General features: G+C 37.9%; 1 protein-coding gene across 1 annotated transcript; it reads right to left on the bottom strand.

The window, feature by feature from the left end:
• Positions 1-7,246: 7,246 nt before the first annotated feature.
• On the bottom strand, positions 7,247-11,264 carry LOC104609854 (putative pterin-4-alpha-carbinolamine dehydratase, chloroplastic). The gene is made up of 3 exons (XM_010276254.2): positions 10,822-11,264; positions 9,914-10,106; positions 7,247-7,694 (listed from the first exon to the last, which is right to left on the bottom strand). Exons 1-3 carry the CDS (start codon positions 11,200-11,202, stop codon positions 7,603-7,605), a joined length of 666 nt encoding a protein of 221 aa, XP_010274556.1. The 5' UTR covers positions 11,203-11,264; the 3' UTR covers positions 7,247-7,602.
• Between the last annotated feature and the right edge of the window lie 13,162 nt (positions 11,265-24,426).

Genomic DNA, 24,426 nt, shown 5'->3' with positions numbered 1-24,426 from the left:
GAGGCAATTTTTTTTTTTTTGGAAAAGGTAAAGTAATATTTATTAAGAAAAAGATACACACAGGAGGCTGAGATCAGTCCCAGATATGACTGACTGATCTAAAACAGCAATTACATGAGCTATCAAGAAACAGAAAATAACACGTCTGATACATTACAATTTCTAAGTTCAGCAGTCACAGACAGCCACGAAACCAACTTGCCCACCAACTTCTAAGATAGATCCTCTGGACTAAGAGACTTATCATTAAATACCCTTCTATTCCTCTCAGTCCAGATGCACCAGATAACCACAAATGGAATCAGCTTCCAGAGAACCTTCCTTTTCTTTCTCAAACCCTTAATCTGCCAACAGTTTAACAACTCTTTAACCAACCTCGGCACCCAACTAATCTTCACAATGTTGAAGAGATGATTCCATAAATGAGCAGAAAACGGGCAGTGGATACACAAATGACCAGTGGATTCAATACTGCAACCACATAAACTACAAGACAAGTCTGGGATCTGAAATTCTGAATGCCTCTTCTCACCAGGTTTTCCTTGGAAAGACACTTATTTAGAGCCATGGTCCAAACAAGGAAGCATGCTTTTGTCGGACTGTTTGGATTCCATATTTGCCGAGCTGGGAAATCAGAGCCACCCCTCCTTCCAATCAAAGCAGCCAGAAATTTAACAGAAAACAGACCATCTGAATTCCCCCTCCAAAACCACTTGTCCTCCACATTATAATCCAGAGTGTGATTTTGGAGACAAAGAGGCAAATTAATTAACATTATCGCAACGGATTAAGCTATATAGTTTAAAATATTTAAAATTTTAAGTTTTGCTAAATTCACATTAATTTCTTTCTCGTTTTGCTTTTTGAATGATCTATTTCTTGCAATTTGAATATAATATTTGTGAATGCTGTCATTTCTGATTGTTAAAAATTATTGTTAGGTTGAAGGTTTTTTATGTATGGATGGTTCGGCTGATAAAAGTTCTTATTAGCCTGTATTTGAGTTTAAGTTGTTATGTGCTGGGCCTGTGTAATGGGCCTAAGTCTGTTTAGTGTTTTAAGTTGTCTGGGTGTCCCATCACTAATCAGGGGCATCCCAGTCATTTCATGTAACATTGTACTGTACTTTAATATAAATAATAGAACTGTCGACTGGGTTAGTTCAGTTCGACATTCTCAACATCTCTTGGTCTTCTCCTCTCTTCTACTGCTTCAGCTACAGCACTTCAGCTTTCATGGTATCAGAGCATTAAGCACCTTCCTGGTTACAGCCGACGCCATCTCTTCTCTCTTGCTGTCTTTCTTTTCTTTTTTTTCTGGGTTGCTTCCGTGAAACCCTAGGGTTGTAGGAGAACAAAACAAGGTTCGAACCTAGGGTTTCCCTTGGTTGTAGGGCGCAAGGGAAGTAAGACCTAGACGCTGATGTCCTACTAGACTGTTTCTAGTAGATAGTAGCTATTCGGCTACTAAGAGAAGTCTGTATAGGACAGACCTAGTTGAGGACTGATTTCAGCAGTCCTAGCAGTAGCCGTAAGGGGGAGAACTCTCTCTACAGTTGCAGTACTCGAAGCTCAAGTGAAGTCTGCATAGCACAGTTGGGAGAATTCTCTTTACAGTTGCAGTACTCGAAGCTCAAGTGAAGTGTGCATAGCACAGTGGTGGAGAGCCCTTAGTTTCAGGTCGGTTACCAGCCCAGAACACCTCATTTGCTACTGTAACTGAATTGCTTCAGAACTGTGACAGTCTCGGCAAGTCTGAAACAGTGTTGCGAGCTGTCAGAACCTTCTTCAACTCTGCAACTAGTCTCTCTTTCAGCACTGTGATCACTTCGGCTAGTCTTAAACAGTGCCATCTACACAGAGGCTGCAGTCAAGATGTCTTCAGTATCTGGAGAGGTTTCTTCTAGGGACAACAGACCTGCTGCAAGGTCTTCAAATCTGGAAAACCCTAATCTGCACAGCTTGCAGATTACAACTGTGCTGCTGGATGAGTACAACTTCAGGGAATGGTCTGTTTCTGCAATGCTTTTTATTACTTCCCGTGATCTCACAGGCTACTTAGATGGGAACAAGAAGAAACCTGAGGTTGGAAGTGCAGAGTATGTTGTGTGGCACAAGGAGAATGCCACAGTTATGTCCTGGTTGCTTGCCTCTATGACTCCTCGGGTTGCCATGACTGTTCATCACTTTCCTACAGCAGCCAAGATTTGGGAAAAGGTATCTAAGACCTATGGACAGAAGAAAAACAATGCTAGAATCTACAGATTGAATCAAGACATTGCGGCCTTAAGGCAAGGGGATATGACAGTTGCAACATACTTTGCAACTCTGGAAGGCCTTTGGGAAGAACTTGACCATCACTTGATATTGGATTGGGAAATGCCAGGGACAAGGAGAGACATGATAAGCAGATTGAAGAGAGCAGAGCCTTTAAGTTCTTGGCTGGCCTAGACTCAGTGTATGAGGGTATAAGGTCACAAATTCTAGGGAGAGATGAATTGCCCGAGTTACACCATGTTTATTATCTGGTGAGGAATGAAGAAGTCAGGAGAAAGGAGATGCAAGTTGACTCTCAGACTCAACCAACTGAACAATTTGGAGAACATTCAGCCCTAGTCTCCACTAAGGGAAACAAACATCCAGACAAGAAGCACCTTAAGTGCACTCATTGTGGTGGTGAGAGACATGTAAAAGAAAAGTGTTGGGTCATGTTTCATCACCTGAAGCCAGTTGCATTGAGAAAGGACAAGAAACAACAGAAGGGTCATGCGGCAAGTGGGAATCTTGTCACCACCAACAATGGTGACAACTCAGAGAATATACCAACAGTGTCTTCTTCTCCTATGGGGCAGGTTGTTGATTCCTCTAGAGCTAGTGCTTTGGGCTTCACTGCTAGTGAGGTAGAGGTCCTTAGCCGGGCATTAGCCCGTCTAAGGAATAATTCTTTTGCTTCCACCTCTCTTGCCAGATCAGGTACAGTCTCTGCCTTTAGTGCAACTAGCTCTATTGACTCTACTTCTTGGGTCATTGATTCAGGTGCAACTGACCACATGACACATATGTCCTCCTTATTCTCTTCATATCATTTGTTGTCTGGTCAGGATAAGATGAGAGTTGCTGACGGGTCTTTTTCCACCATCTATGGAAAGGGGGTGGTTAACCTAAGCAAGGACCTCTCTCTTAAATCAGTTCTACATGTTCCCAGTCTTATCTCAAATCTTTTGTTTGTTTCAAAACTTACCAAAAATTTGAACTGTAGTATAACCTTTTTTCCTACTCATTGTGTCTTTCAGGACAGATTGACAAGGAGAACGATTGGGAGCGGTCATGAGTATGGAGACTCTACTATTTTGATGCAGACATCGGTTCAGCCTTACAAGCATTTGCTGCTAGTAGTCCGGAGAGTGTGGAGTCAATAGCTAGGTTGCATCTATGGCATGCTAGGCTAGGTCATTTGTCTTTCTCTTCATTAGAAATGTTGTTCCCCGAATTGTTTAAGGGCATTTTAAGTCAGAGTTTAATTTGTAAAGTATGTCAAATGTCAAAACAATGTAAAACTGTTTATCCAATTTCCAGTAATGAAATTCGAGCTCCTTTTGATTTGGTTCATTTTGATGTTTGGGGCCCTTCACCCATTGTTTCCATTGATGGCTTCCGTTACTTTATCAGTTTTATTGACCACTATTCTCGATGCACATGGATCTATCTATTAAAAGGACGGGATGAAGTACCACGGATAACTATGGCTTTTTGCAAGATGATTGAAACACAGTTTGATAAGAAGATTAAGCAATTCCGGTCAGATAATGCTGCTGAATATTTTGAAAAATCCTTGAACTTATTCATGGAAGATGCTGGCATGTTACATCAATCATCCTGTGCTAATACCCCTCAGCAGAATGGGGTTGTTGAGCACAAGAATAGACATCTATTAGAGACAACTCGAGCCTTACTATTCCAGCACAAAGTTCCCAAGCAATACTGGTCTCAAGTTGTACTTACTGCATCATATTTGATAAATCGGATGCCATCTAAGGTATTGGGTATGAAAACCCCTTTCTCTGTTTTGTGTCCCACTCTTTCAGACTTTCCTCTCCCTCCACGGGTCTTTGGTTGTATATGTTTCATACATGTGAAGGATCCAAAGAAGACCAAGCTGGATCCTAAGGCTACGAAGGGAATATTTTTGGGGTACTCTCCTACACAGAAGGGGTACAAGTGTTATGATCCTGTCTCCAAGAGAAAGTATGTCACCAGAGATGTGGTCTTTTTTGAGTCTCAACCCTATTTTCAGTCTTCTCAGAATCTTCTTCAGGGGGAGACTAGTTGGATGGAAGAGGATTCTCATTCTCCCTCCTTTTTTGTTCCTCTATCTGCCTTGGGCCTTCCATCCTCTTCTGCTACTCCTAGTTGTGGCATTCCGGGTCAACCTAGTGAGGCTCCCACTGTGCCGATTACTTCTCCTGATGCTGCAGATGTCCCTGAAGGCTCCAGTAGGCAACAGAAAGAGATACTCACATACAACAGAAGGAAAAAGGGCCCTCAACCTCATGACAGCAACCAGTTGGACTCAGATCAATTTGTCTCTGCGATCCAAGGTAATTCTGACTTACATACTTCTGATTTGGATCTCCCTATTGCTCTCCGTAAGCCTATCCGTTCTTGTACCACCCTGCACCCCATTGCTGATTTTGTTTCTTACTCACATTTATCTCCTGCCTATCACTCCTTTGTGTCTGCTCTTTCCTTTGTACGTGTTCCTTCTAGGTACTCAGAGGCAGTGTCTGATCCAAGGTGGAAAGAAGCTATGAATGAAGAGATGAAAGCCCTAATGAAAGCAAGAACTTGGGAATTAGTGGATCTGCCAGAGGGGAAGGGCACTGTTGGGTGCAAGTGGGTGTTTACTGTAAAGCACAGGGAGGACGGGTCCATTGAAAGATACAAGGCTAGACTTGTGGCAAAGGGGTTTACTCAAAAAGAAGGAATTGACTACAAAGAAACCTTTGCCCCAATAGCAAAGCTCAACACAATTTGGGTTCTATTGTCACTAGCAGCGAATTTTTCATGGGAACTTCATCAACTGGATGTGAAGAATGCCTTCCTAAATGGTGATCTTCATGAAGAGGTATTTATGGAACCTCCACCAGGCTATGACTTTGGTAGAAAGGTGTGTAAACTGAGGAAAGCATTATATGGGTTGAAGCAGTATCCTCGTGCATGGTTTGAGAGGCTTTGTGGGGCCATGAAGAAAGTGGGGTACACTCAGAGCGGTGCAGATCATACCTTGTTCATAAGGAGACAGGATAGCAAACTTACGGCACTCATTGTTTATGTGGATGATATGGTGATTATCGGGAATGACTTGGAAGAGATAAAAAGACTGAAGGAGTTTTTAGCTTTGGAATTTGAGATCAAAGACTTGGGCCATTTGAGATATTTTCTTAGGATTGAAGTTGCTAGGTCAAGAGAAGGAATCTACTTATGTCAGCGGAAGTATGTTCTTGACCTCCTAGAGGAAACAGGCATGATGGGGTGTGGGCCAACAGATACTCCAATAGAACAGAATCATGGCCTACAAGAATCAGTAGGGGAGGACTACTGTGATAGATTGAGATACCAAAAATTGGTAGGGAAGCTGATATACTTATCTCTTACTCGGCCAGATATTGCTTATGTTGTCAGTCAATTCATGCACTCTCCAAAGGTCCCTCATATGAAAGCAGTTGAAAAGATTCTCAGGTACTTGAAGACTTGCCCAGGGAAGGGAATTCTATTCAGGAAAAACAATAGAATTGAAATTGAAGCTTATACTGATGTAGATTGGGTTGGTTCTGTTGGAGACAAAAAATCAACTTCAGGATATTATACATTTGTGGGATGGAACCTGGTCACATGGCGCAACTGATGGTCCAAGCTCATTAAAGCTGAGGGTCCTCTCAGACTGTATTGTGACAACAAGGCTGCCATCAACATTGCAAATAACCCTGTGCAACATGACAGGACAAAACATATTGAGATTGATCGACATTTTGTTAGAGAGAGAATAGTCCCGGGAGAACTCTGCATTCCTTATACTCCATTTGAGATGCAAATTGCAAATGTATTGACTAAAGGGTTGGTTGCAGCAAAGTTCATGGACCTTCTTGGAAAGCTAAACATGATTGACATCCGAGCTTAGCTTAGGGGGAGTGTTAGGTTGAAGGTTTTGTATGTATGGATGGTTCGGCTGATAAGAGTTCTTATTAGCCTGTATTTGAGTTTAAGTTGTTATGTACTGGGCCTGTGTTAATGGGCCTAAGTCTGTTTAGTGTTTTAAGTTGTCTGTGTGTCCCATCACTAATCAAGGGCATCCCAGTCATTTCATGTAACATTGTACTGTACTTTAATATAAATAATAGTATTGTCAACTGGGTTAGTTCAGTTCGACATTCTCAGCATCTCTTGGTCTTCTCCTCTCTTCTACTGCTTCAGCTACAGCACTTCAGCTTTCAATTATCTATAGGTTTTCTCACTTTCTGATTGTTAGCTTGCATTTGTGGGTGGTGGTAAGCACCTCCATCTTCAATTTGTAGTCATAGCTCCCCCCCCCAAAAAAAAAAAATTGAAATAAAAGTACATGAATATACTGAATAGAGAGAGAGAGAGATGAACATGCAAGGATAATACAATAATGGACAAGAACTCCAATCTACAGAAAATAGAATGAAATGTAAGCCTCCGCTCTATGCAAGCAACACCAACTTACACGATCAAAATCCACATCAATGTGCTTGCACCCAATCAAAGCAAGTGTTTCTTCAAAGTTTATATTTCTGCATATATCTTTATTACATACAACAAAGTTAGTCTACTAACTCCAACTTTCTTTGTTTCTGAGGTTTTTGTTGGCTGAAATAGTATGCTAAAGCAGCTAAATTAATCAACCAAACTTGCTTCTAGACATTTAATTTCGTCCAGTTGAGCTAATAGGCTTTTTAAAACATTTAATTTTCTTTTAAAATCAAATTTACACATTTTATGTATTAATGGTTTCTTTTGAATTTTTTTTATTTTTAACAACTTGCACATTGCTTCATCCAAACACGCCTTATAGGTGCTAGAAGGATACAGACTAAACAAAATTTCCTTTCAAGTAAAAAAAAATACACCATCTCAAAATTTCTCTTAAACTTTTCCGTCTTTTAAGGACCTAAATTTTATAGGAAGCATAATTGTGAGTTTTGCGATCAAGAATCAACCAGGGAATCTGATTTGTCAATGGAGTGTAAAAAATTTGCTAGATCAAAAACCTAAATGGCATGACCTAAAATATGTTACAAATTAAGATGTCTTAATTTCTTCACCTACATAACTTGCTAATCATTTTAATGAGGATACTGAAAAAAAAGGCATTCTTAGTGAATTTATACACAATTTTCCCACCTACATGTGTTCAAATCAAATGCTAATTTGATGACTGCGTCAACAAAAAGAATTTCATATTCATGAAATCATAAATATGACTCATAACACTTCATAAAATATGAGACTGTCCATCCATGGGTTGCTGAAGAAAACCAAATGGGAGGTCAAATATCGTGTCTCTTCACAAATGCACAAACAACTATGCCCAAACTCTTTTCTTGGGGAGAAGGTCCAAGATTTTGATCTCATCTATCTTGGCAGCTACTATAAAATCATTCATACTCAGGCCACCTGCAATTTGGAAACAACAACATTGAAAATGGAAACATTTAAGACTCCAATTAGAGTAAAGATCCAGAAAAGAATGCAATTTGGTCTACAAAATGCTATCAACAATCAAATGGTAACTCAACTAAGTCTTGTCCCAATTATTTAGGATCATTCACAAGAATCTTATTCTATCATATACTCTCTCTTAGCACCACAACTTTTGTCAAACCATAGGTCCTTGAGCCTAGGAGTGCCAATGGACTGGTTTTGGACTGGAACCCATCCAAATCAAAATCAATTTGGATGGACTGGACGGACCAATGAGACATATTGAAGTGGACCAGTCCAGACTTAATGGTCAAAAATATTTATTGGGTTGGATTGCACTTGGTCTATCCGTAGTGGATTTATATTGGATGGGTCTGATTGAACCAATATCCGGTTCATTAATAGAAGATAAGAATATAGGCATCAATGGACCACATTTGGATTGGAACCAATCTAAATTAAAACCATTTTGAACAGACTGGATGGTGTAGACATTGAATTAAACTGGTCCAAAATGGTCCAGAGTAATAGACTCATATTGAACCGGGTCCTACTTGAGCCTTTTCTCACAACTTAAACCTTATCTTTATTTGTCCTTTATCTTAATGTTTTAGAACCTTCAAGTTGCAGAAAAACGCTCCTTATTGGAGAAGTCCTAAGTGCACATGGAGAAAACCATCTTGGCTAATTTCCTTCATCTTTCCATTTTCTGAGAGCTCTCCTTTGAGAATTCTTCAAGTATTGGAATGGATTCCTAGGGAAAATTCCATAGCTGATGATCCTGCTAGGTTAGGGGCCATTGGGGCAGGCTTATAATAGTGTGGCATCATTGCTATTGGAGCTTGTAATTTCTACGTTTCTGTACAGCATGCAACAGAATCTCCATTTTTATTATGATGACCATTTTATGTATCCTTTTTTTCTTTTTTTTTTTTTTGGTATTCTCCCTTTTCCTAATGAAAGTTCCTAGAAGTGTATCATTGCTAATGTCATTTCTTGGTCTCACCATCCTATTTTTAAACATTCTCATTTCAACCATGACAATTCAATGTACATGTTGCATCTTGTTTGCCTAGCACTTATCTTATGGAGAATGTTTGGGCCTAAAACCATCTAAGAAAAATTTTATTGGTCACAAAACACTCCAAATGCAAGTTTCCACCTTGTTTGACCTGCTCTAGTTCCATTAAGTAATATCCTCTCCCCTAGATTAGAAATGGTTACTTTGTGGCATGTCCAAGTAATCAATCCTAAAACTGTGTTTCATTTCACATTCTTATTAAAAGTGCATTCCACAAATTTTCTTATCTCGAATCTTTTAACTCCTAAGCATACCTCTGTAGTTCTAACTTTGTACGTACTTCAGTCTCTATTTCAATCCAAACCAACATTAGCAAACAAGACATATAACTGGACCTCCTCTTGTAAATGCCTAGATGACTCATCCAAGCAATGAGATTAGTGCAGATCCTTGATGTGGTGGTGCCAGGAATAAGAACTTTTGTTTGTTTCCTCCAAATGTTCTCACACTTAGCAGGAGCATTTCTCAATTATGCATGCCCATTTTTCTGAAAAATAAATTTTCTTGGCCTAGAAGGTTCACAAGGTGGACTCTATGGAATATTAAATGGAACAAGGCTTCTTTAAGTCTTATTTTCCTATGCGTGATATGTTTAGTTTTGCAAATACAAGGAATGCAAAATGAGTACCATTTTTTCATATGGTATTCTTGTGGTCATTACACAAGTTGTGTTCCTATATGATTTTCAATAACCTAAATTTATAAGTCCAAAATGGTAGTTAATCAGGTTATATGTTATTTTTCCTTGCCATAAAAAAACAAATAAATAAAAGCTAAGCCTACCTAAAACATCCAAAAGTGATCAGTCATGTGATTATATAATATTGTTTGTAGCCATGCTAATAGAGCTAAAGAAATACAACAAATGCATATATACTAAAAGACTCTTTTTTCCTAGAGTAGGAACTAGATCATGAATTTTGCCCTTATGTTTTCTTCAACCATTTGTTATTTTTAAGGTTATAGATCCCTAGGATTAAATTCTAGAAAAACAATAAATAAAAATACAACTGATATCAAAATTTTCTTCTGTTCAACCTTAGATGATAAAATGCATTGGTAATAAAATAGCAAACAAAAAAGAGAGGTTGCAATTGATATATTTGCTTACCAATGGAAGCAGTCCATAGCTCAGCCCTAACTTGGTTGGGCTGTTCCAAGTGAAGATTTGGATAATGCCCAGTAGTCTCCGCAACCCTATAAATCCTATTGATGAGTTCAACCCCACATTTGAAATCTCTCAACTTCCATAAGCACTGAAGTTTAAGGCCTCCTTCATCATCTACCAATCTCCAACCAACTACCTAAAAAACAAGAAGAAAGACTAAATAAGATGGTGACACTGAGACACAATGTTGTACATTTGCACTGGGACATTTTGAGGTAATAAATTGGAGCTGAGATATGTGAATTTTGCACTCGGTTGAAAGCCTTGAGAGAGAAGACCAGAATTGGGAGTTAGCAGTTCTTAACTAATAGCTTGTGAGATGAATATCAGAAATTTAAATAAGACATTATGTTATTTGTATACCTGTGAAGAGAAGGAATAAAATGGGATGTTGCAGTTTTCTCAAAGGAATAACAACTTTGGGAATTTCGCTCCTTCTAGTAGCTTCTGATATGAAACTTAAAATCGGTATTAAGGTATTTCCAGTTCAAATAGCTCCGTATTAAATGTGGTTCAGGCCTACACATGCCATTCTAAGTTGAATCCCTAATGAACCTAAAACCCAAATAGTCGTGTGCTCAATAAGACAACAAGATTTTAGAACAGACACTGGAGACTTCCGAGTAGCTAGAGAAGCAAAAACAGCTCTAAGAGCAGTACAAAGAAATCGCAGATTCATAGCTAAGCATTAGACCAATACTCCATTTATTAATAAAATAAAAAAATAGAAATGGGTAGTAAAAATTTGGCTCCTCCAACAGCTTATTTGTCGAGAACCAAAATTTCGCAACCAATATATACAGTTTTAAAAAAGGTTTTAGGAAGAAATCAAACGAGTATTCGAAGACGACCTTTCTTAAAAACGTCTGAGCGTCGTCCTCTGAAATCGGAGGTTGGTAAGGAGAGACCGGGGTGCATTCTTGTTGAGCCAGAGAGAGAGAAGAAGCATTAGGAATAAGGATTTTATGCTCAGTGTCGACGTTCCCCAGAACCTTCTCAGCAAAATTACTCTCTATTTCCGCTGCGAACGGGTCTCTGGCGCCAAAATCTCCCAAGAGATCGCCTCCCGAGGCGTGTGCTAGCTGTCTCCTTCGCTTCCCGGTGGCGGGCGCAAGCTCTGAGAATGCGTGGGTGAAGGTTAAGTTGGTCCTGTTTTGAGTCTGTGAAGTTGAAAGAGAAGATAAGGAGATGGGGAGAGTAGAAGAAGAGAAGAAGAGTCGGCTGGCAGCCATGGCAGAGAGAGAGAGAGAGAGAGACGCGCGCTTGCTGCTTTGCTGGCACCTGGCAGTTGACACTGCCTCTTATAGTCTTATCCCATTGTAAACCGAACCGGAAATGGACCGGTCTATCCGGTTGCAATCCCGGTCTATCTAGATGCAATAATTAGCAACCAGCCAAAAGACCGGAAAATCTCAAACCGGTTCACTGTATTTTCAAATTTCAATTTCAATTAAATAACGTAACTGCCATTGTCGTCACTAAAAGGTGCTAACACTGCAACGCCAAAACGGCGCAACCATTAAACTTGCCTGGTACAAAGCATATATACTGATCTCTCTCTTACTGTTTCGCTCAAACTCGCTCATTCTTGTTTTCTGTTGAAGAAAATTAGATCCCACTATCGCAGTGTTCTCTAATAATATTAATGGCCAGCATGCAATCAGAAGAGAGTCCAGTCACTCCGCCATCGATGCCTTTTCCTTCCATTCCCCTCCACTTGGCCGGATTTCTCACCGGTAACACCATTCATGTCCAAGGTGATGCTGGAAACTTGCACTTCTCAGGCAAATTTGACATTCTGGGTGACACCCGAACATCTTCGATTTCGAGTCTGTTTTCATCCATAACTCCTAACACAAGCCATGATGAAGAGAAAGATCACAATACAGAGACAAACCCATCAACCCAGTTGGAGAGAACTCCCGATTTCAATGAGGTTTTAGACCAGGATGGGATGGAGTTTGATCTTGTGAATGATGGTCGGGATCTGCAGGGTGAAGAAGCCGCCCCTGAAAAATGTGATAGTACTAGTACTACTAAAGAACAGAACATTGTAACCAGGCTTAGGAGCGGTGTGATATCTCCGGTGTCATATTTCCGACGCGTGAAGAAACATGGTTTAGATGGTGAATGTCAGAAGTCTTGCATGTCGACGAGATCGAGACTGAGGAGAGAAGGGAGAGAAAGAAGACAAGTGTTAGAAAAGGTGCTTAGACGACATAGTCTTCCGGTAAGGCCTTGTAGTTCTTATACTTTCTTTGTGATGTCCATGTGGGGTTCGGCCAGGAGGTCTTCCTTTGAGGAAACAAGCAAGATATTGAGCCAGATGTGGAGCAAACTCCCCGCTGTAGAGAAGAAAGTATAACTCTCTCTCTCTCTCTCTCACACACACACACAAGAAAATGTTGGAACTAATTAATATCTGTTTTTACAGGTATATGTGGACATGGCGATGAAGGATATTGCTAGATACAAGAAACAACGCCTGATGTTGAGAAGGAAATAACAATGTCTTATTGCTCATTGCTTTTTTTCTTTTGATTGTTTTTGAGGAGCAAAGGAAAACCTTTGTTTTTGGATTTTTTTTTTTTTTTTTTTTTTTGACATTTGTCGCTGTATTTGAACGTTGAAGGACATATGAATCAGGAGAGAGAGAGAGGATTGGATCAGTGGTGCCAGAATTAGATAGGCCAATTGAAATACTGCTTACTATGAAAATTTTATGAGAGTATACGAGTTTATGAACTATGGTAGGATGGTCATGCAATTGATTTTACTTCTCTGTGTGAAGGTAGAAGAATGTAATTCTTATCCCAAGGCCCCATTAATTAGATGTTTCGTTTCCAGGTCAAGCTTATGGTAAAGGTAACCATGCATTTGGCTCTGCCCATAATACAAGGACCTATCTATGCTGGATGTCAATTGTCAGATCGAGACCAAATTAATCGATTCAATTACTGAAGCATTTATAATCTTGATAACATTGGATGTTCCTAAGACTAGAGTTATGGGTAAATGTCAACCAAAATAGAATAAATAAAAATTAATTAACCTATTCATTAAATGTCAACCACACCAACATTTTACAAGTAAATGGGATTAGAGTTAGGAATGATCATGGGTAGGGCTTAGCACCTATAAAGTAAGCGCTTATAGCCCAGGCCCACGATGGGCCGGGCCATCTATGGGTTATTAGGTTGATATTATTGAGGATTTGAAATTAGGGGTGTAAATGGATCGAATTCGAACCGGATCATGTAATATTCAAATTCAAATCCGATTAGAAAATCCGATATTTGAATTCAATTCGATATTCGATGGGTATTGAAAATTAATATCTGAATTTGAATTCGATTAATTAATTATTTTAGATAATTAATAAATATATAAAATAAATATTTTATTGATATAAAGTATATAAATATATAAATTATTTATATAACTTAATTATTATATATAAATTATATAAAATATTTTATATATTATACATAAGAATTAAATAATCGGTCGAATTCAGATATTTATCGAATTGAATCAAGTCATACCAAATTTGAATCTGATTAACTATTCGGTAAGAATAGGATATCCGAATTCAACCGATTAGATAATCAAATTATCCGAATTCGATTTTATTATGTCGAATATCGAATTCGAAATTGGATTATCGAATACCATTGACACCCTTATTTGAAATATAGACAGATTGATGACAGAGCTGTGAGCGTCAAGGAGGTCCCTATAAATCACTTAGGCTTCATTTGGAAAGAGTGCAAATACAAATGTGTCCTGTGCAAAACTGTAAGTAAATACAAATATTCACTGTTAATGAAAATGACAGCATTTCTATTTTCATTCTTCCCAAATGGAGCCTAATGATGAGGGGTGAGCAAATGGGTAGGTTCTACCTGGAATCAACCTTGAACCGGCCTACCCAATCTATTATAGGGTAGGGCCTGGTTCCAAATTCTTGGAACCGACCCAAACCTAATATGATTTTAGGGCCTATGGGTTTACCCTACCCGAACCAACCCGATGACCGGCCTTGGTAGAACCGACTTTGCCTTTTAGAAGTAATTATTTTAACAACCACTCAAGGTTGTTTGGTAACCCACTTTCCAAATCACTTATTATGTTTTTAAGCACTTATTGGGGTGGGGATGTTTGGTAAGCTACTTTCCCCATAAGTGCTTATATTGACACAAAGCTTTTCACATGTTATGCTATACATTTTAATTGAGAGTCCACGTGGACATACACGTGAATCGCCATGTAAACCAAAAATAATAATAATAATAATAATAATAATAATAATAATATTATTATTATTATTATTATTATTATTATTATTATTATTATTATTATTGTTGTTGTTGTTGTTGTTGTTGTTGTTGTTGTTGTTGTTGTTGTTGTTGTTGTTGTTGTTGTTATTATTATTATTATAAATACTAAATAATAATTATAAATAATCCTAATAAATAAATAACAATAATAATAATAAATACTCTGGCCTCCCTCTCCATCTCATACTTCTTCCTTTTCTTCAGAACCCCCCTGAAATCCATTGTTCATCATCTTCCTCACGGCACAGAACCAACAGCAGCAATGAATCCATTCCAATCTCCACCTCCAATCTCTTATCTCTCTTTTTTTTCCCACACCATTTCTCTTTCTTCTTTTTTTTTCTTCTTCTCCTTATTCTTCACTCTTTCCCTTTCCCTGTTCATCATCGTCGTTGCATCGACGGGTTCAAACCAGCAACCATGGTGAGTGGCGGCGTTGAATAGGAACGATGACTGAGGAAGAAAAAACATATTTGTGATCCCAGAGTTCGATCTTTGTGGCAAGACTAAGGGTTGAGGAAGAAAAAACAGGAACGGTGAGATATGTGAAATTATTAGGGACTGGTTCAATTGTAGATCTGCGAAAACCCAAAAAAAACTAACCTCTTGTCGCTGGTTAGTTCAAATGTACATCTGTGAGAAAACAGATAGTTCAAGTGTAGATCTACAGAGAATAGGGAGTTCAAGTTAGAAAAGAAACAAAAAAAAATGATTAAATGAGAAAAAAAATCAGAAAATAGAAGAAAGTTGCCAAACGATAGGTCCGCTGGGCACTTTTCCTAACCGTCGATCGTCGTCGATGGACCTGCAACTGGTGCACCGCTACCTGGGTTTGATGTTCAAATGAATGGAGAAGGAGGAGGTATAACCCTCGTGGGGTATTTGAGGCATTATAAAAAATTATTAGGGATTGGTTCGTCCCATTTTTTTGGAGAACTGCTTCTTCAAGAAGTACTTAAAAAAGCCAACTTGAAGTCACTTTTTTAAAAAAGTACTTCTTCCCCACTTTTTTACCAAACACATAAAACCACTTAATAACCATTTCTTTTAAGTGTTCTCAAACACTACCTAAGTTATCCAATTTAATCAATAAAGATAATATAAGTTTTAAACTATATGGTATATTTATTAAGGGGGAAAGTAAAGAAAGTATAGATTCCATGAGTAGACCCTAGAACCACCAAGGCCATAATTGACCTTCACAAGGTAGGTTCCGGTTCCAAAAACCATGTAAACAAACCGAACCGGCCCATGCTCACCCCTTATTGCTGCTAATGCTCATAAAGTTGACCTGACCCTAACCTGATAGTATTGGTGCTCCATTGCTTGTATTGCTAGGGATCATCTTGATATGGTCCTTTATCTTAAAACCTACATATTGGTCTCTCTATTATCAATCTAGCTGATGAAGCCTGGGCTGCATGGGAAGCTCTCAACATCCTCATCAACTTTCAAGACTCCCATATCATCCTCAAAGGTGACTCAAGGCTCATCATCAGTTGCTTAAGAATGTTGGTCCACCTTGGAGATTGAAGAAAATCGTTGAGGAATACCATTATGTGTATGCTTGTTACCATGGCCTCTAAATCATTGCTTGGTGCAAAGGTAAAATCTCAGGTCGATAAGCGTAGGAGCATAGTTCCGGTCTAAAGGTAAGAACCATATATCGAGTTCACCCCTCCCAAGACCTGAATAACTAGGACCTTATTGGGTGATGGGCTTTTACGCAATGTCCCTGAAGGCTTTTGTGGCACTTAATTAGACCTGTTCATGGGCCGGTCTTGGGTTCAGTCATTAAGTCATTCAGTTCAGTTCAGCTCACATCGCCCTTATAAAGATCCTCATGCTGTACTATGTTCGACTTATTAAGGGGAGATGGGAGGATATATACCGATCCCAAATAGGCAAATACTGTTGTAAACAGTATTGACTTGTGACAAGCTACAATGGGCCCTCGAATCTTTGCTTCTGTGGGCGGTTATTTGTCTCGCTATATATATTTGCTTTCTCATGTCTGACAAGGACACTTTTACTACACACAACAACTCTCTAACCAATCTTAAATTTTTCTTCTATCTAATTTATACATCCAGTAGAGTATAAGTTTTTTCTTTGCTGGGAACAAAATTGTCAAAAGACGATGTCATGTTGTATTTCTATAATAACTATGCACATGGTACAAGTAAACAACAAAGCACATGGTTTTATAGCTTTAAACTTTGACTTGATATGATCAGCACCAAACCATCCCTACAATTTTTCTAAAAATTCATTAATAAGAGGGAAACTCACCCAATGCATAGGAGTTATATAACTGCATTTCAGGAGAAAAGTGATGTCAATTGACTCTATAAAAGCTGTTTGTAATGTCTTTTGTCTATTTAGTGTCACCAAATTAAAATAGTTTATAGAAGATGGATCTAATCAAAAGACTGAAGTTTTTGACTGTGTTTGATGGAAATCAAAGAAAACCAACGAAAACTTGTAAAAAAAAAAAAAAAATTGATTGTCTTTTGTCAATTGACCTTTTTATTACCTACTTTTTAGTATTGATTTTTTCCATTTAATTAAATTGGAAAGAAAGGTTGGTAAAATAAAAGGAGAAATATTTGGAATTAAATATATGGGTGGTGTGATCTCTCTATATATTTATTGGGTTATTAAGAAGAAAAATGTCTAAGAAAATGAGATTGGGTCCACATAAAAAAATGGAATTTCTTACGTAAACTCAATCAATTTATATTTTCTGCATGACCAAACCTATTGGTTAGACCACACACACAATTGACAATTCAACTCAATTGACGTGACCTATTCCCCTTTCCATTCCATTTAAGCTGTGGGCTGGACTGCTGCCAACAGTACAGATTAGAAATTACTCATCGTGCATCAAATTAAGTATCTGATTCTGGATTGAGTTGACAAGAGAGGTCCACCTGTCCTGATTCTTATATGTCCAATACTCTGTTAATCTCTCCTGACCTTGATGGACTAGAATTAATGGATGGGCTTCGTCTTGGTTTTGTAGTTCCTGACCCAAAACATAGCCTATGGATAGAAGGCCCAATTTCGATCCATCCATCCACATAAGGCCCAGTTTCTAGAACGCTTCCGGCTTCTCCCATCCCATGAAGTTTCTAGTTTATTAATTCTACTTTCTAATTTCTAACAAAACAGTCAGGTCATGTAGAAACTAGAACGTGATCATTGACACATGAAGTCCTCATTAGACGCGGTTTTGCTCTCCTCCACACACCTGTCGTACAAAATCGATGCCAACAATTAAACAACACAAACTCACAATTCACAAAGTGATGACTTTTGATCACTTTAAAAAGTAAAAAAAAAAAAAATAGACACATAGAAGAGCTGAAAGGCAAGCAAGGCCTACGGGATGCCACCTTCGCCAGCTACAAATCAAGAAGGAATTTTATGTTAATACAAAAGAATCGAAGAAGGTTTATAATATAATCAGAATATCTTATGTCCCGATCTTACTATTTATGATATGGAAAAAATATGATAACTGAAAAATAACTTATCAATAAACCAGAATCATAAATGTGGTTAGGAATATGATGTGATTTATCAAAATTGATGGATGGATTTTGATTGATCAAAAACTCTTTTTATACTATATTTTTTTCATATCATAGATTTTCCCTATTATTTATATTTTTAAATTTTTATAATTAAAAAAAGGGAATCTCCAGGAAGTATACACGTGGACGGCCAAATTGTACCCACGTGTGGAGATTGGCACGCCTGTCTGTTCCTGTTTAGAGAACCTACAGCTCCTCAAAACATGTGGGGCCCACGAGGATGCTTTATATTATATAGTATATAGATTAGTAGCAGGTTCTGCCTTCATGAAAGAAAGGGCTTAGTACGCCTCGTGCGCTAATGCGTATGTCAGGGCAATCGTGCGCCCAGAGCACATGCTATGGGGAGCATGGGAGAGGTAGAAACCCACACGTGCACCTTTTAATTCCCGGGCCACTACTAGGGCTGAAACGGATCAGATGCCCATATAAATCAAATCGTACCCAGATGTGATTGAACGGGTTGTGAGTGTCTAGGGGTGATCATGAGATGGGCCGGGCTTTGCCTTCATAAGGCTCGGCCTGGCCCGTATAATGGACCTAAAAATATAAGCCCGGGCCGGGCAAGATTTCAGGCTTAATTATTGTATTTCAGTTCCAAAATTAAACAATTGTACTTTTTTTACTTATTATCATAGAGATTATATTAACTAGACCTATTCATGGGCCGGACCGGGCTGGGCTTTTACTCTTCATAAACATGATTTTGTTAGGCTCGAGCCCAAGCTCGGCCTGACCAACGAGCATATAACATGGGCCCGAGCACAGCCCTAATAAAAAGCCCGAAGCCCGACCTAACTGAAGAAAGAATTCACCGCCGATGATTGTGTTCGCCGGTGCTAAGTTCGCATATGTGAGAGAGAGAGAGAGGATTCACCGCTGCCGTCGGTGCTCAATTCGTAGTGAGATGCAATTTTGATAATGAAAAGTGAAGTCAATTCGCGTCTGAGAGAGAGAGAGAGAGGACTCACAGCCACCACCAATGCCTATGTTCACCACCTCGTCAGTGTCTAAGATTTGAAAGAGAAGAAGTGAGAAGAGGAACGAGAGAGAGAAAGAAAGAGAGAGAGAGAGAGAGAAGACTCACTACCGGTCTGTCGAAGTTGTTGCGCCGGTGAATGTTCGTCGGTTCTGCGGCTGCTTAAGAGTGTGAGGAGGATGTGAAGAGAAGAGAGGTTCGGCACTAGGCAGGGCAGTTCGGCTAGTTGGAAAAGTGGAAATAGATGTATGAGAAGGGTTACTTAGGATATTAGGGCTTTTGGGTTTAGTTTATAGGTCGGGCCAGGCCGGGCTATTGCCTCAAATTTATTGTGGGCCGGGCTTTTTGGCCCGAGGCCATGAATAGGTATAATAGTAACCTGTAAGAAACTTTAAATTTAATATCAAAATAAAAGCTTCCAACATAAAAGAAATTAAATAATTATACCTCGTAATTTATAAGTTTCAAATGGTCATTAGTATGCTAAAAATGATAATTTTAACAAACCAATTCTTCTATCAACAAAAAATCAACCTACAACCTATAATATCTATCAAAAAAATAACCATCCATTGTCATGTAATATCTACAAAACAACTTTAAACATCTCTATTAAGGGCTCCATCTTCCATTTGATTCCTACAAATAAAAAGTGAAATAAAAAAGATATTAGCAAACTAAGAAAAATAGTTCAAATTAATGTAAACAAATAAGCAATAAAATATTGAAAATGGTTTCAATTTTAACCAAAACTTGCAACCACTCTAAACTTCAGATTTATCTTCATCAATGGAGTCTTCATCACTAGAAGATTCATCTTTTAGTGAGAGAGAGAGAGCCAAAAAGATTTGGGTTTAGTAATTTCTATATTTCATTAAATACTAGATTAGAATTTGGTAAGATCTAAGACCGTAAGATTAAAATCTTTAATCTCCTAAAAATCTCTATTAATATCTATTTTAATATATAAAACATCAGTTATCAAATATTTTTAAATAACACATATACATAAAGATATATTATTTATAAATATCTAGGTCGGGCCTAAAAGATTAGGCCCAAACCCAGCCCTAAATTTTGCGGGCCCAAGCCCAAGCCATGCCTTAACAAAAAACCTAGGCCCAAGCCTGGATTTTTCCGAGCCGAGCCAGGCTGAAATGATCACCCCTATGTGTGATGCCTTTGTTCAAATTTAGGGTCTGTTTGATTTACAATTTGAATCGTAATCAAATATTTTAGAATTGGAATCAAAATGGTCTATTCTCATTATCTATTTAGTTTAAACAGAAATAGAATTTCATTCCCGAGGGGAGGGAATGACCATTCGCATCAGAAATGGAAATAGGATTTCAATTCCACTCGTCCAAACAGTTAAAAGCAAATTAATTCATTCCAAATCCGATTCCAAACTCCTATTTCCACGAACCAAACGGGGCTTAGATCAGACGGTCAGATAGAATCGGATCTAATATTTTTCCTTTACCGAATTCAATATATGATCCAATCCGTTTGCAGGCCAAATGCCGAGATGCCCCATAGGCGGGCAAAAGCCACTCAGGGGAAATCGCGAGCTATGTGTCGAGATAAGTTCAAAAGGTATTCCGGTGGATCACGAGCTACCATAATAAATAGCCCCACTTGTGGCAAAACCAGTGAATCTAGAATCAAACTTTATGGGGAAATATCTACAATCACGATTTTAAGTGTGCTTCCATTAATTCCTTCCACGAGGTCAGGACAGTGACAGGAATTCAGGGTACAGAATCTTCAAATCCCATTTAAATAAAGAAAGTGTAGTTCATGAGCTGTAGAATTTTCTCCTATATATCAGTGGTTTTGAGCCTATGTAGTTTGGTATCTGTGGGTGTCTTTAGAGTATAAAAATCAGATAATCCCGACCCTCCAATTTCGCTTTATTTAATATAATTACAATTACGGACGAGCGGCCGTTTTATAATAAAAAAATAAATTTTAAATTATTAATATCTGCTGTACACATCTGTTGATGGTGGATGCACGCACAACATCATCGTATGAAACACCAATAATGAGCACAAAACCTTTGATTGATTTGTTTCCTAGTAGTTTTCTTGAAGTTCGAGAGGGTTTAGGACTATGGGTCCAGAACCCCTGGGGACTAGGTCTGCACGTAGACCCTTTGTCCACACTGATTCTTTAGTTTTCTAATGATTTCTCGTTGTCTTTAAACCTTTGTCACGCTCCACTCAGAATTCTGATTTTAACTGAATATCTACAATAATTCAAATTATAAGCAGTTACACCTATAACAACATATCCGCCCTTAAATTAGCATGAGCTAGTATTTCACAGTAAATTTCTAAACTTTTGTAAATCAGTTAGAAATTGATTTTTTTTTTCTTCCGAGAAGTACCGAGAGGTCCAATACAAATTTTTATTTCCACTGTAGCTATAAACATTTAAAATGTCAAAAACCCTACTTTATACACCAATGCCCTCTTGTGAATTGGCATCAATTCCAAGTTGATACCTACTTCAATTGTCTTTTATGCCTAAAAATTCTGACCTTGAGCTTAACCGTCATTATCCCTTTTTTATTTTGGGAGAATGACGGTTCAACCCAGGGTCAGAATTTGTAGGTTCAAAGTACATTTGAGGTAGGTGTCATCTTAGAATTAATGCCAATTTATGGGTGGGTATGGGTGCATAGAGTGTGGGTTTTTGAGATTTTGAATGTTTATAGCTTTGTAGTGAAAATCAGAGATCTGCATTGGGCCTGTCCGTACTTCTCCGTTTATTTTTTCAATAGTAAAGTTCGATCATTCGAATTCAATAAAGATGTTGGATATTTTAAAAAATGTTAAATGATTAAAAGAAAAAGAAAATATAACAGCCTAAATAAAGAAAAACAAAAATAAAATTTTTTCAACTATTTTCATCATAAATAAAATTAATTTTTATAAAAAATAAAAAATACAAAAATGTAATATAAATAAAATATGAATCGTATGGTTGTTTACTAATGTGTGTTATGATCATGGCCACGTAAGCTTTTTCCAATTATATGAGGTTGGTGAACAAGATTTATATGAACGTTTTAGCTATTCAACGGGCTGTGAAACCAATGATAAAGTTTCATGCCAATATTAAATATATGGGGCTCACATATTTTACTACCACGGAATCTCATTATTGGTTCCACCGCTCATTAAATAGCTAAAGTGTTCAAATAATCCGAATTTGGAATTGGCTACCATGTTTTTTCCACTATCTTTTGTTCAATGACGTATTCATTCTTCAGTGATGAATGTTTAGATCATTTCTTACCACTTGATTCATCAATGTGTGTGATTAAATATGGCAATTTCTACCCTACCTTAAAGATTTTTTATACCTAAAAAATGGTTGGGTGTGGGGATGGGTTTTGGGATTTCAAAACCCATTCAGGTCGCATTTTCATGTGTGTAAAGATTTGGATTTTAAAAACACATCCCTACGTATGATAGAAATTGACTTATATTTGAGATCGGTTAGAACACAATATCACAAGACATTATTTTTACTTATTTTTCTTTTCTTAATTTATTAAAACAACATTTTTATTTTTAGAATATATACATACACACAAAATAATGTTTTTTAGTGTTAAAACTATTAATTTAATTGAATTTGGGATTTAGATAATCTGTGGTGCATCCGTTGCATTGTGCAACAAAATATATGATTGATAGAATATGATGATTAGTACATCTAAAACGCGAACGTAATTGGTTATGACTTTGATTTAACATACAACTTATACAACAATAGCAGTGAATACACCGTAATTAAACTCTTTATATAAGATTATTCTTCAATTTATAATATTTTTTTGGTTTATATATGATTAACTAGATAATTTAATCAATTGAAATTTATGTTTTACATATCCAATCGACTTTAGATCTCGTGGATCCTTATCGATTTGGATTTGGATATACCACCATCTAATTTCATATGATCTGTGTGCTTCCCTATAACTAGAGTTGTCATCATTCCTTGTTTTTTTCATACGAGGAGCCCATTTCTATGGGCAATTTCTTTAACACAAAATTAGATACTCCAAATCGACCCACTCAAAAGTAAACAAATAAGTAACAAACAAAGTATATACGGGAAATCTAAAGATCCAAAGGTAAAGCACATTAACTGAATAAAATATTCTATATGGAAAACCGTTATGATTTAAAGGTATATCTTAAACCGCAACTAATCATCTAACATTGAATAACTCCGTGGCCGGCCCACAACATCATCATCGGTAGATGTTTTTAATACACGGCAGGAATGTACTGTGGGGCGGAGATGTGATTACATCGAAAACATTGGAATACATAACATATGCTCTAGTACGAAAGTATGGGAATGCAAATAATTAAAAGAAATTGTAACTTTTGATTTATTTCTGCTTTGGCTTTTACTAACAAAACAAAGTAAAACCCAAAATTGGACTCAAATTATCTACAGTCCTATTCTTTTACATCAGTGCAAATGGAATTGCACTGCAAACGAAATAAACAAACAAGGCCCAACTTTACCTCCCAATATATTAGGGTTTTCAGTAACTTCCCTACTAGTATTACCATTTACCATGGCTAAAGGCTGATCCCATCTTGGTAGATAAACGAATCATCAACGTTCAGGAGATGAAAGATCATTTGATCTGGTTGATTCTGGTGATGGGGCAACTTGTGGCCCCTGGCCTCTGTTGCAATAAATTTCTGTTGTTGTCATAATTGTCGTTGAATGAAGATTCCTATCTAGTGGTTGTTATCGATGACCCTGACCCTCCCCCTCCCGTGGGGTAGAAATAAATAGAACACCTGAATCTGAATAGCTCGACCAATTGGCTCTGGAGGCACTTGCAGTGTTCGACACGGTGAAGACGGGACACTTGGCCTCACCGCAGTCGGCGGGAACCGGACGACGACACACAACCTAATGTTGATTGTAGTCTTTGCCCGCAGCCCACATAACGAACAGTCCAAGACACCATGTCCAAACCGAATGAATTCCGTGGGCCGTCCAGCTGGCACAACTTAAGACGCCATTTGGATGTTTCCTTTGTAACCAATAATTACGTTTTCAACGGAAATTATTACCTGTTACATTATAATTAAAGATCCAGTGCGCCGAGCCACTTGATCAGGATCATGTGGCTCTAAGACCCAAGCAGGTTGCCACTCACCAGAATCAAATACAAAGAATGTTAATCGGACAACATAATGAAAGGTGGGCCAAAAAAGTTAATCGAGAAAAAGACCCCCCACTTTGGCAACTTTTTTAGACCATAACATCAGTCCAGAGATTGTCATTTCAATACAAATTATTAATAATAATAATTCCTTTTTCTTTCTTTCTTCTCCAGAGACGAGAGTGGGATCATAATTACACGACCCCACATGGTGCTAAAACGCGCCTGGTATGCGCACGCAGTGGGAGGCTCTTTTTTTTTGCCCTTTTTCGGCCCTTTCCGTGCCTCGTGGAAGCACCAGAGTATCCGGCTCCGAGAACGTA

This window comes from Nelumbo nucifera, chromosome 1 (genome assembly GCF_055504915.1).
Source record: "Nelumbo nucifera cultivar China Antique chromosome 1, China Antique-T2T, whole genome shotgun sequence".
Classification (NCBI taxonomy): Eukaryota; Viridiplantae; Streptophyta; class Magnoliopsida; order Proteales; family Nelumbonaceae; genus Nelumbo; species Nelumbo nucifera.
The sequence above is the reverse complement of the archived record's forward strand: the minus strand, read 5'-3'. Positions and strand labels throughout refer to the sequence as shown.